The sequence below is a fragment of the Eucyclogobius newberryi genome, unplaced genomic scaffold (assembly GCF_026437365.1).
Source record: "Eucyclogobius newberryi isolate DKJ021-1_F unplaced genomic scaffold, fEucNew1.0.hap1 SCAF_6, whole genome shotgun sequence".
Lineage (NCBI taxonomy): Eukaryota > Metazoa > Chordata > Actinopteri > Gobiiformes > Gobiidae > Eucyclogobius > Eucyclogobius newberryi.
In genome coordinates this window covers 14,615,314-14,628,599 of record NW_027316278.1, presented here as the reverse complement: position 1 = coordinate 14,628,599, position 13,286 = coordinate 14,615,314, and the positions used below count along the sequence as shown (strand labels likewise).

At 46.6% G+C, this 13,286-nt stretch overlaps 1 protein-coding gene across 1 annotated transcript; it reads right to left on the bottom strand.

Annotated features, from left to right (window-relative positions):
* Positions 1-4,537: 4,537 nt before the first annotated feature.
* Positions 4,538-8,142, bottom strand: tbx16 (T-box transcription factor 16). The gene is made up of 9 exons (XM_072433972.1): positions 7,536-8,142; positions 7,307-7,463; positions 7,100-7,202; positions 6,489-6,653; positions 6,185-6,331; positions 6,040-6,110; positions 5,862-5,947; positions 5,577-5,781; positions 4,538-5,005 (listed from the first exon to the last, which is right to left on the bottom strand). The coding sequence occupies exons 1-9, from the start codon at positions 7,549-7,551 to the stop codon at positions 4,567-4,569; spliced, it is 1,389 nt and encodes a 462-aa protein (XP_072290073.1). The 5' UTR covers positions 7,552-8,142; the 3' UTR covers positions 4,538-4,566.
* Positions 8,143-13,286: the final 5,144 nt, after the last annotated feature.

Genomic DNA, 13,286 nt, shown 5'->3' with positions numbered 1-13,286 from the left:
CAAACCGTCCGGCGCCTCAGAAAGGGGAAGCAGTGTCTCACAAACACCGTTTACGGTGCGGGTGGAGGCCTGCTGACCTCGACTGGGGATGTCGTCGGACGGTGGAAGGAATACTTTGAGGATCTCCTTAATCCCTCAGTCACGTCTTCTGAAGAGGAAGTAGAGACCGGGGACTCGGAGGCTGGCTCATCCATCACCCAAGCTGAAGTCACTGAGGTTGTCCGCAAACTCCTCGGTGGCAGGGCTCCGGGGGTGGATGAGATCCGCCCTGAGTACCTAAAGTATCTGGATGTTGTAGGACTGTCTTGGTTGACACGTCTCTGCAACATCGCGTGGCGTTCGGGGACCGTGCCTCTGGACTGGCAGACCGGGGTGGTGGTCCCTCTGTTCAAGAAGGGGGACCGGAGGGTGTGTTCCAACTACAGAGGGATCACACTCCTCAGCCTCCCGGGTAAGGTCTATTCCAAGGTACTGGAGAGGAGAATCCGACCGATAGTCGAACCTCGGATTCAGGAGGAGCAGAGTGGTTTTCGTCCCGGTCGTGGAACACTGGACCAGCTCTATACCCTCCATCGGGTGCTCGAGGGTTCATGGGAGTTTGCCCAACCAGTCCACATGTGCTTTGTGGATCTGGAGAAGGCTTTTGACCGTGTCCCTCGGGGTGTCCTTTGGGGGGTGCTCCGGGAGTACGGGGTCCGGGGCCCTTTGCTCAGGGCTGTCCGGTCCCTGTATGACCGGAGCAGGAGCTGTGTTCGCATTGCCGGCAGTAAGTCAGACCTGTTCCCAGTGCATGTTGGACTCCGCCAGGGCTGCCCTGTGTCACCGGTTCTGTTCATAATTTTTATGGACAGAATTTCTAGGCGCAGTCAGGGGTCGGAGGGGGTCCGGTTTGGGGACCACAGGATCTCATCTCTGCTGTTTGCAGACGATGTTGTCCTGATGGCTCCATCAAACCCGGACCTGCAACATGCACTGGGACGGTTTGCAGCCGAGTGTGAAGCGGCTGGGATGAGAATCAGCACCTCCAAATCCGAGGCCATGGTTCTCGACCGGAAAAAGGTGGCTTGCCCTCTCCAGGTGGGTGGGGTGTCCTTGCCCCAAGTGGAGGAGTTCAAGTATCTCGGGGTCTTGTTCACGAGTGAGGGAAGGATGGAGCGTGAGATCGACAGGCGGATCGGTGCAGCGGCTGCAGTGATGCAGTCGCTGCATCGGACCGTTGTGGTAAAGAGGGAGCTGAGCCGAAAGGCAAAGCTCTCTATTTACCGGTCGGTCTACGTTCCTACCCTCACCTATGGTCATGAGCTTTGGGTAGTGACCGAAAGAACAAGATCACGGATACAAGCGGTCGAAATGAGTTTCCTCCGCCGGGTGGCTGGGCGCTCCCTTAGAGATAAGGTGAGGAGCTCGGCCACACGGGGGGAGCTCGGAGTAGAGCCGCTGCTCCTCCACGTCGAGAGGAGCCAGCTGAGGTGGCTCGGGCATCTGTTCCGGATGCCTCCTGGGCGCCTCCCTCGGGAGGTGTTTCAGGCATGTCCCACCGGGAAGAGGCCCCGGGGAAGACCCAGGACACGCTGGAGAGACTATGTCTCTCGGCTGGCCTGGGAACGCCTCGGGATCCCCCCGGAGGAGTTAGAGGAAGTGTCTGGGGAGTGGGAAGTCTGGGAGTCCCTGCTCAGACTGCTGCCCCCGCGACCCGGCCCCGGATAAAGCGGCAGAAGATGGATGGATGGATGGATGGATATATATATATATATATATATATAACAAAACAGCCATACATGAAACCTTGAGCAGTACTTTTAAGTGAAACAAGTTTCAAAAACATATTTTATGTTTTTTTTTTAATTTGTCATTTGTGCAGTATTTGTTTCACTCATTATATTGACCTTAGACTGGGCTCAGTCTGGACTGCGTCTCTGTGTCTCGGTAGTAACTTTCATATTTACGTTCATCAACAACCAATCAATTGAAATACTCCCAACCAATTGTGTGTATTGACTTTGTTGACTTGTAGTCATGTTTTTGTAGTCTCTCTGAGTTCCTCTCCATTTGGCGCTTTAGTTTTATGCAGGTTGTGTCTAAAGCTTTTTCATGACCAGCTGTTACTCCCCTTCAGTCCTCTTTCACACTACAGTGCCAGCCCCAAAGCTCCTCTGCAGGTATAACCCACAAGGCCTTCTTCTGCTGCTGCTGCTGCTGCTGCTGCTGCTGCTGCTGCTGCTGCTGCTGCTGCTGCTGCTGACTGACTGACTCTGGACACAGAGGACCATCCCATTACTGGGTTTTATGTTGGACCTTTTCGCTCAGTATAGGGCCATCTTGGGGACACTTAACACAAAAGCCTTGCACTTAGATGTCCAACTGCAGCTCAATGTAAGGCTTTTTGTCCAGTCATTATCAAGGAAATTAAAAGCTCACCTTTATTTAGTGATGATGGACTTTAAAGTGTGAAGAGTATCTCGGGATTACTTGGGCATTATTTTTTTAATGACATTACTGAAACATCTTTCTAGACAACCTGTCCATTTCATGTAAAGAGCTCTATTTTACATGCCCAGGCAAACAGACACAGAAATATTATTATAAAATGATTAAAACTGTTTGTAGTCATACAGGGATATGAGCCTAAAATAGATATGGGCTTAGCATAGGGCAGGGATTATGTCCCAGCTGCATCACACTTTTTCTTATTTGTTTGTCTGTCAGAATGTCAGAATGCAAAATAGGAGTTTTGTTTCTTATACAGTGTTTATAATAGTTTCAATTATGTTTTTCTCAGCTCAGTTCACGATGGAGGCAATTTAGGCTAGGTATATATATATAGATATACATAGATATGTACCTAACCCATAGATAACACCAGCCTAAATATGTTGAGGTCAATCCCAAAGAGCCATTAAACCTCAATTAATTCTGCGCACAAATTGCAAAAGCAAGAGTTCAACTGCACTTGTGCTGCCAATAAGCTGCCTCGGCCGCCCTGGGTTGGCTGCTACTTGTGGCTTGTGCTCCTTTTGGGTCCTGGACAAGCTTCACACTCGTCTCCCTGGGCTGAGCAGAACTCCAGCTATCAACCTTTTCAGGACCAGAGATCTAATTGAACAAAACAACTCATTCAACACTTTCTGCCACCATGGATCTAGGATTTTAAAATAATTTAGTTTGTCTTAAATGTTTACACCAAGTGTGAGGCATCAAGTGTCTGAATAGGCTTCACACTCCAATTAAATAAAAAATGCATCTTTTTGCGCATGATCATGCCTGAAGTTAAGTACATCCTGTGTGGCTCAGGCCTTGGGTCAGTCCTCAGTCTTCTGCAGGATCAGCACTGGTAGAAATTTCAACCGAAGTTGGAAACCTTTGTCTAAAACTTTCTTCATATCGTCATGTGTAACTCAATCTCTTCATCTCATGGCCCTGATGCTCTTCAACTGGAGGAACACTCTCTACTCTAGATAAACTGCTCTTCATCTGCCTGGAGGAACTGCCTGGCCTGAACCATCGTCTCTCTTCCTGAGTGGCTCTGGCTTCACAGGTGATCTAAATGGAAGTCCTGGACCATCTGCAGCCGGTCCGTCCGTGGGAGCAGGATCTCTCCTTCACTGTGGTTCACCCTGAGGTTTTTACTTTTTCACACAGGGTTTTGTAGTTTTTCCTTGTCAAGATGGAGGGTCTAAGGACAGGGGATGTTAGGACATTTATCCATTTGCTAATTTCTTGTGATCATTGGCACAACCAGCCCAGCCCCCGCCCCCAGCCCCAGCAGGTCTCTTTACAATGGTCATTAGCAGCTCACACGTAACAAAGGCTGGAGGAGATGGCTCAAGCCACAGCTGAAAGACAGAGCAACGCCCCTCGTTTTCATGCTTTCTAAAGATCATTGAGATGGAGAAAGCAAAGTGTGTTGTTCTTTATGATGTTGTGGGTAAACATCAGCAGGTGAGCTATTCTTTGGCCAGCCGTGTCCCAGCCCCAAAGTGGAGCCATGAATTGTACCTTGTTGAAAGAGAGACAAATCCAGTTGGGCGATGTCTTTCTAAACTATTAATTCACAACTTTGTCACCAGAGTTAAAAAGATTTGAACACAGCCCGATCAAAGAAAATGTTTTAATACACGCTGTAATACAGAATCAAACAATTAGAAGACACTTTCCTCTTCATTATCTGAAAAGACTGGACAAGTGACTAAATCCAACATTGAAGTCTTCTTTACCGCCACTTGTGTCTCCATATGGGTCACGCATATGCACCAATAGAATTTTTTTTTTTTTAAACAATGCCATATTCAAATCACATCACAGGTTGCAGACAGACATAAATTGCACACTTAACTTTATCAGTTTTATAAAAATAACATTTACACCTGAAGTTGAGCTGAAATACTAAATAAATAGACCACAATAAGACAATCATACTTCATAGTAAAGCTCTCTGTTTGCTCCCATCATCCTGAGCGTGGATCTTCTGCTCCGTGCAGCCTCCAGCTTCTGTTGGGGACATGCACCGTCCACTGAGCCTCTCTGTGCAGTGTGAGCGTCTTTTCATTCAGTCTTTTCAGAGTCCATTCACCAGCACGAGTAGGAGAAAAGAGGGTACTGGCTCCATTCTGCCACATTGCTGTGATGGTAGCCAGGGTGCACCGCCTGTGTGGGGTAGTCCGCTGTCAGGTGGTGGGGCGCGGGGTACTGGGAGGGTGCTGCATTGCCCCACTGTGCCAGGGGCTGCTCCGCCGTGCTGTAAGGGTTGTAGATGTGGTGTCCGACCATGCCGGGTTTGCCAGCTGGGCCCATGGTCATGTTGAGAACCCCTGTGTTGTCCTGGGGTGGATTCTGAGGGGCACAGGAGGAGGAGGAAGCCACTATGTCTTGTGGTCTTGCGGCTTTGGAGGAGTCGTGGTCCGGGACAGTGGCGACGTCCGGGACTCTTGGTTCAAAGCGGTTCGAGCCAACGCTGCTTCTGCCGGCGGAGGAAGAGGGGGATGGGGACTTTCCAGGGCACTGGAACCTGAAGAGGGAAGAAAAAGTGGTTAGATTTAGTGAAAACAACACTAGGTCAGCGGAAAGTAACAAAGTACAAAAAGTAAAAGTAAATTATTTTTTTTAGCTATCTGCATTTTACAAGAGGTTTTTTTTTTTTTTTTTTACAATGGGTACTGGATTGTAAAGTAGAAAGTGACAATTGTCCTGTGTGTAAAGGTTTTGAGTTCAAACCACAGCTTTGGGCAAACAGAAACATATACATACAATTCACAAGAAAAATAAATACATTTATTTGAACTGCTTCAATTAACCAAAGGCCAACAAAATTATGTATTAGATGCCCTACATTTAACAGTTCTCAAAGTCTGTGTGAAATAGTTCGTTTTTAAAAGTTACTTGTTTAACTATGCATCAGATCTTTGAGCCCTTCCACCACAGCAGATAACTGTCTGCCAGAACTTGCACATTATATTTTTTCTGATCAACAGTTCTCTAAATAATACATTTTAACCCCATATATGAGAAACATAATTGAAGTCATATTTCGTGAGGACGTCCCCTTCACAGTATTGTGATGCATGGTTTAAAACATTCACCTGTAGGGCTGGTAGGAGGCAGGAGTCGGCACTAGCTGTTCTGCATTATACATGTCCCGAGTGTCTGTCCCATTTGGAGACTCCGTCCTGGTGCTGTGCTCCCGATCTGCAGCCCAGGGGGAGTAACTCTCCTCTTTCACACGGTCCTCTTTCCTTTTGTCCACCTGCTCACCATCAAAACCTACAAAGGACTGCCTGCAGAAGTCTGAGGATAGGACCAAGATTAGATCAATGTCCAAATACAACTAAATATTCTTTATAGTAATACGAGTTTGAGTCAAATACCTTGGCTTTCCTCTTCTGAGTCTCTGGCCAACATGTCCTTCGTCTTGGATTTCTTCTCTGCACTATCTGAGCTCTTGTTAGCACGCCTAAAGACAAATAACAAGGTTATTTATTCAATATATTTTGAAAAGGCCCAACAATTGTACCAGTACATGTTTATTGTGATGGCCATATGCACCTTTTCTTGTTAGTGCCTTCATCTCTGAATCCTTTGGCAAATGGGTTGTGGTCAATCTTGAGTTTTGTGATCTGTGCAGACAAAAACATGGTTAAAATCTTGCATGCATTAAAGTCATAATGGTTTACAGGAGAGGAGGCCTGACCCTAGTGTTTTGGTAGGCAGTGACTGCTGTGAAGGAGGTCTCTGGGAAGGTGAAGGTTTGGAACACGCTCCAGCGCACACTGAAGAGGTCATCAGCCTGGACAATGTGGAAGCGCGGGTAATACCGGTGCATGGAGTGCAGAATGATCTAAACAAACAAAAAAGGCTCAATTAGAAGTGCTCTATTTAAGGAGGATTGCATGGGCGTCAAATGATTAATTTGATGTATAATAAAACTGTAGTGGAAGTACATAGTCTGTCTTGTCTGTTTAAAATGGGACGAGTATTTAAACAGAGTAAATTACATGTCCGTGCTGGTCCAATGTGTTGTTGGTGAGCTTGAGCTTGAGGAAGGACACAGACTGCTTCATCCAGTGACTCCCGGGGGCTGGAGAGTCTGGGTGGAGGTAGGTCCTGCACGGCGGCTGAGGCTCCGCTTTGCCTGCCACCTCCCACTTGTCTTTATTCCACTAGAGGAAGCACACAGTTGGGCATCATTAGGCTAATCTGTCGTTGGAAAAAAAAAGTGATTTCTTCTGCTTCCCACGATGACACTACAGTAGACAAGGCAGGAGCTGAGAGTGATGGTTGGCCAGGGACTCCCACAGAGATAGGGTCTGGTACAGTGGGGTCCCAGCGGGGGATAGAAAAACAGGATGAGATAGCACCCCTTTGATGTCCACTGTCAGGACAAAGGGGGGCAAAGGGTGTCTGGGGTACCGACTGACCACTTGACGGCATGACTCAGTTCATTTGCAATAGTGGCTCAAATAGTTGTATTCATTTTTAAATTACTGGTAATACCGCTTTTTACTTGAATTACTATTTAACCTGTATTTGAAGCAACATTGAAAACTGTGTGCATGAAAATGACATTGTGGATATTTAAAAGAAGGCTTTTGTAACAATGTCTTACTTTATATCTGAATCCATCCTCAGGAACCATGTCAACCAGTAGAATATACTTTGCACATGGGATAAGGCCAGAGAGGTTGACTTTGCAGTGTGGAAACATCCGCCTAAAAAGATAAAGTCAAAGTGAGTTTTGCATCAGATTTATTTTTATTGAGACTTTCTTCAACTAAGCCAAATGTATTTCTGGTCAGCAGTTTGGTCATCTTACCTGCCAGGTTTGGTGATGATCATCTCAGTTCCTATTTCATGAAAGGACTTCCACAGCTCAGGGTCCTCCAGGGTCATTCTGATGTTGCCTTGGAGGTAGGCATCAGGGCCAGCAGCCATGGAGGGCGGCGGTGGGCCAGTGAAGTTGGGCTTAAGGTCTTCGAGACGAGAGAAATGTGTGTTGAGGGAAATGTTTCAACAAGCCAGGAGAAAAGGCAACGGTGGCTTACCTCGAATGGGCTGCATTTTCCAACAAAATCAATAAAATGTGAAGATGGACACGCAAAGGACAATCAGTAAAAGCATCCAAGTATAGAATTATCCAGATGGTTCGCTCCCTTGTAGATTCCTGGTTGTAGATAAAAAATATCCAAAAATCAAGTCAGATGTTGCTCACTGCCTGTCCTGGTGCCACTTGTGTCACAGTTGCTTGGTCCTTCAGGATGATGGGGCGACCATGACTTTTAAGGGGACTCCTTTGTGGGTGTGGCCAGCAGAGCCATTCCCAGGCTTTGAAGTGGCACATTGATGAGCCAGTTCCCCGCTGTGATTGGAGGGCACTGGAAATCAAAGAGACTTAACAGAGCCTTGATACCGTCCCAACAGGAAGGACCAACTGGAGGAAATGCATGTTTATTAACTGCTAAGAGACTTTAAAAACAAATATGGACCATGCACTTCCCTGATGCAGAGCCGAGGAGGCCCCTTAGCGGCACCACTGTGTGTGTACTTACCATTGACATACAGGCTTCACCAAACTGGAAACATTTAGTGGGTTTGTGCAATGATAGTGGTTATTTTCACAAATGTTAAAAAAAAACAATTTAAACATTATCAACCAAGTGATTAAAAAAAAATACATTTCATCCTAATCTTCCAAATTAGTATGTCATGTCAAATTAGTATGTCATGTCATTTTACATCTGCAACTATAGCCATTTCATCACAAACCACTAAACTATGTGCAGGCAGAAAAATATATACTTTTTAATATCAGAATAAAATGTTCATTTAAAATATAAATTTTTACTTTTCACTATATTTATTTTATTGCCCTGGATCAATGTAATGTGTATTTCTACAGAACTAACTACAGAATTAAACATACTTTCCCACAATACTTAATTCACGTAACACAGACATAGAAGTACAAAATATTATAATTTTATGCAAACAAATCTGCTTAATAGTTTTATTTTGACCATCAACGATCCTGCATCCCTCATATCTGATAAATGGCAGAGGATGAGAAAGTCAGTAAAGCCATAATGGTCTAATGAGTACATGCAGTGTATTTTCTGCAGGTGACTTTCACCTGGGCCTCCTGGGGCACAGCAGAGGTGCAGATGAGGGAGGGGTTGTGTATTGGTTGTCTAGACAGACCACTGCTCTAATAGATAATCTCATTAGGCCAGTTTCCCTTGAAGAAGCTGGTTTCTGCATGTGGAGAAAGTCCTGGCAATTAACAGCCAGTTAGCACCACAGGGACAAGTATGCCTTCTATGGGATGAGAGGGAGGGGGCGATAAGGACCTACAAGCGTCCTATCCACATCCAGAGCCATCTACGTCTGTCTGACCCGATCGTGATACTAAAGACCAAACAAAGAGGCATTAGCATAGAGATTTAAAGTATCTTTTAAATCATGGGATTAAGGTGTTTGTCATGTTTCTTTTTTTCTCATTTAGCCACATCTATGGTACATACTGAACACCTAGATATAAATATGACATACTTCATACAGTTTCTGTCAGAATATGGAATAAAAGTGTGGCCTTATTGTAGTGAAGTGGATCAGATTCTAGGATCAGAGTAGAGTTTATCAGAGTGAAACATTGTAGTGTCATACTTTATTCAGTTTTTAAAAAAAATCGTTTTTCATTCATTTTACAACCAAATGATTTTGAGTAAAACAAATATTTATATAAATATCTATTTCACATTTTTAAATATAGGTAATTAGCAATGTTTATTTTAACCCTGTTACTTTTGGGTCAATCCTCAAGGGCATAATGTGGTCCTACATTTGAAGCAGATGCTTTACAAAGCCATTTCAAGCATCAATAGTCCATTGTAAAATTGTCTGTGTGAAAGTATTGACTGGTTAAAACGTTCCGTCGAACAACAAAATGCATTGTAACACTGACATAATGGTGCACTTAAAGATGCAGAGTGCAGTGTTTATGGCCGAGATGTGTTAAAAGTCGTGATGCAGGAATCCCACTTTGCTGAGGGTCAATTCAGAGGCACAACTTTGGCCTTGAACAAGTGTTTTATCTGCCTTATGTGAACCAACTGTTGTCAGGGAGATATGAATCGCAGCTTCAGTGTGGCTTCTGACACTTGGGATGTAGCTGAAAGGATAGCATAGGCACAGGAAAGAAACGTTTAAAAATTATTTGTTACTGAACAAACAGTGTTTAACCAGTCAACTTTCTATTATTATTTTGTATTTTTCTCCAAAAAAATGAAAAGAGCCTTTTATTCAAATCTAAACTAAATCCTGATACTATTTGCCAATTCTATTAAATGCTTTGTCTGAAGTCTTCCATGTTTTAGTGATCTGCTTGATATTTGCTTTCCATGGTCCATAGGTCTTAATAACCACGACCTACGTACATTGCAAATGTTGTAAAAGAGAAGCTCTAAAATAGCCTTTGATGTTCCTAAAATTCTATTTCAAACAATTAATTTGGAATCTAAACTTGTAAAGGACATGAGTGGGGTGTTACAGCGAAGGTGTACGTTCCACCAGCAGCAGTGTCGACCCCATTACGCATCAGTCCCAGAGGTGACAGGTGTGACTGCTACACAGCCTCAGCACACTGCCCTGAGGGGGTCTTATGTAACGCAATCTGACCCTTCAGGGGGGAGCTACCTGGGAAAACCTGAAATAACCTTTTCCTAAACGTTCTTTTGGAACTTCAACTAATTACGATATATAAAATTGTAAATATATTACTTGAAGGGTATATAAAAACATTTGTAATAGTTTAATGTGCAGAGTTAATGTCAATCTGGCCCTCCATTTCATCCTGCAGCACCTGGACTCCCTGGGAACCTACGCCAGGATCTTGTTTGTGGACTTCAGCTTCACTAAGCATCCTCCCTGCTCTGCTCCAGGACAAGCTCTCCCAGCTCAGCGTGCCTGACTCCACCTGCAGGTGCATCACTGACTTCCTGACTCCACCTGCAGGTGCATCACTGACTTCCTGACTCCACCTTGCAGGTGCATCACTGACTTCCTGACTCCACCTGCAGGTGCATCACTGACTTCCTGACTCCACCTGCAGGTGCATCACTGACTTCCTGACTCCACCTTGCAGGTGCATCACTGACTTCCTGACTCCACCTGCAGGTGGATCACTGACTTCCTGACTCCACCTGCAGGTGCATCACTGACTTCCTGACTCCACCTTGCAGGTGCATCACCGACTTCCTGACTCCACCTTGCAGGTGCATCACTGACTTCCTGACTCCACCTGCAGGTGCATCACTGACTTCCTGACTGATCGGAGGCAGTGCATGTGGCTGGGGAAGAATGTCTCAGACACTCGGACTATCAACACAGGAGTACCACAGGGCTGTGTAATTTCTCCTCTGCTCTTCTCCCTGTACACAAACCTCTGCACCACCAGCCATGACTACGCAAAACTGATCACGTTTGACAGGTCTACTACAGGAAGGACCGGCTGGTGTCCTGTGCAGAGGCAACAACCTGGAGCTCAACGCCGAGAAGACGGTGGAGATGATAGACTTTAGGACAGTCGCAGCCCCCCCGCCCTTACCTGGCCCTGAGACTCCAGCACCGCTGTGGACTCCTCCTGCTCCCTCCATGGACACAAATAAAGTGTATACACTAATAAAGCACGCACATATTTTGTCCCTTAATTTTGTCTCTTCATGTAGTAGTCCAAATGAGGGGTTCTGATGTTTTTGTTGTGGATTTTAAATATTAATACGCTAACTGACATAAATGACAAATCATAATCATCATTGTCATGCTTTAATTTGCCAAACTTGTGTTAGTTGCATATGTATTTAGGTTTTATTACAGTTTAAAAGTGTGAAGCTATTCTAAAGTGGCTAAATTTGAGCCCCGGTGACATGAGTGTGCCGCGGCCTCTCGTCTATGTGCTTACCACACTTCACCTTGAGGCAGCGCTGTCCCTCGCTCCCAGGTGTCAGTGTCTGTAGCCATTTGCTTTAAGTGCACAACAGTTAACAGCTGCCAATATACAGCCAGGGCCAGGGATCAGACGGCTCTGCAACAGCCCCATAAAGGGCCCCCGGAGTGGACTGACGAGAAATCTCACACCTATCGCCCACACTAGCCATGCACCATGCCCTTTTGATGCTTAACTGGTCACTTTCAGGAGTTTGTGTGTATATTACATCGACTGCAAACCATCGACACTGAACATAATTGAACACAATAAGACTAGTCACGTGCCCACTGACAAGAAATGTTAAGTTTATGTGTAACATTTCTTGTGATAAAGCAATAACCTCTTCCTGAATATAAGTATGTTCAACAACTTCTCTGTAATAAATACCAATGATTGTCTTTTGTCCTTATCCCTCATAATTACAGGCCAGGGCGTGTGAATGAGCTGTGTAATTTATTTTACATTTGAATGATTTCAAACTATTTTAGTGCAGCCTAAACATATTTTTAAATGTAATATTTTTACTGCAGCAGCAGCAGCAGCAGCAGCAGCACATGCAGCACATGCAGCAGCAGCAGCAGCAGCACGTGCAGCAGCAGCAGCAGCACATGCAGCAGCAGCAGCACATGCAGCATCAGCAGCAGCACATGCAGCAGCAGCAGCAGCAGCAGCACATGCAGCAGCAGCAGCAGCACATGCAGCAGCAGCAGCACATGCAGCAGCAGCAGCACATGCAGCAGCAGCAGCACATGCAGCAGCAGCAGCAGCAGCACATGCAGCAGCAGCAGCACATGCAGCAGCAGCAGCACATGCAGCAGCAGCAGCAGCAGCAGCAGCAGCAGCACATGCAGCAGCAGCAGCAGCAGCAGCACATGCAGCAGCAGCAGCACATGCAGCAGCAGCAGCACATGCAGCAGCAGCAGCAGCAGCACATGCAGCAGCAGCAGCAGCAGCACATGCAGCAGCAGCAGCACATGCAGCAGCAGCAGCACATGCAGCAGCACATGCAGCAGCAGCAGCACATGCAGCAGCACATGCAGCAGCAGCAGCACATGCAGCAGCACATGCAGCAGCAGCAGCACATGCAGCAGCACATGCAGCAGCAGCAGCACATGCAGCAGCAGCAGCAGCAGCACATGCAGCAGCAGCAGCAGCAGCAGCAGCAGCACATGCAGCAGCAGCAGCAGCAGCAGCAGCACATGCAGCAGCAGCAGCAGCAGCAGCAGCACATGCAGCAGCAGCAGCAGCAGCAGCAGCACATGCAGCAGCAGCAGCAGCAGCAGCAGCAGCAGCAGCACATAAAGCAGCAGCAGCACATGCAGCAGCAGCAGCAGCACATGCAGCAGCAGCACATGCAGCAGCAGCAGCAGCACATGCAGCAGCAGCACATGCAGCAGCAGCACATGCAGCAGCAGCACATGCAGCAGCAGCAGCAGCAGCACATGCAGCAGCAGCACATGCAGCAGCAGCAGCAGCAGCAGCAGCACATGCAGCAGCAGCAGCAGCAGCAGCACATGCAGCAGCAGCAGCACATGCAGCAGCAGCAGCACATGCAGCAGCAGCAGCAGCACATGCAGCAGCAGCAGCAGCACATGCAGCAGCAGCAGCAGCACATGCAGCAGCAGCAGCAGCACATGCAGCAGCAGCAGCAGCAGCAGCAGCAGCAGCACATGCAGCAGCACATGCAGCAGCAGCAGCAGCACATGCAGCAGCAGCAGCAGCACATGCAGCAGCAGCAGCAGCACATGCAGCAGCAGCAGCAGCACATGCAGCAGCAGCAGCAGCAGCAGCACATGCAGCAGCAGCAGCAGCA

Bases quoted from the DNA above. Each gene is read 5' to 3' on its own strand.
- tbx16 (XM_072433972.1), bottom strand. The intron at 7,203-7,306 runs GTAAGATGACCA...TTATCTTTTTAG, and splicing joins ATCATCACCAAACCTGGCAG to GCGGATGTTTCCACACTGCA. The intron at 5,948-6,039 runs GTGCATATGGCC...ATTTGTCTTTAG, and splicing joins GAAGGCACTAACAAGAAAAG to GCGTGCTAACAAGAGCTCAG.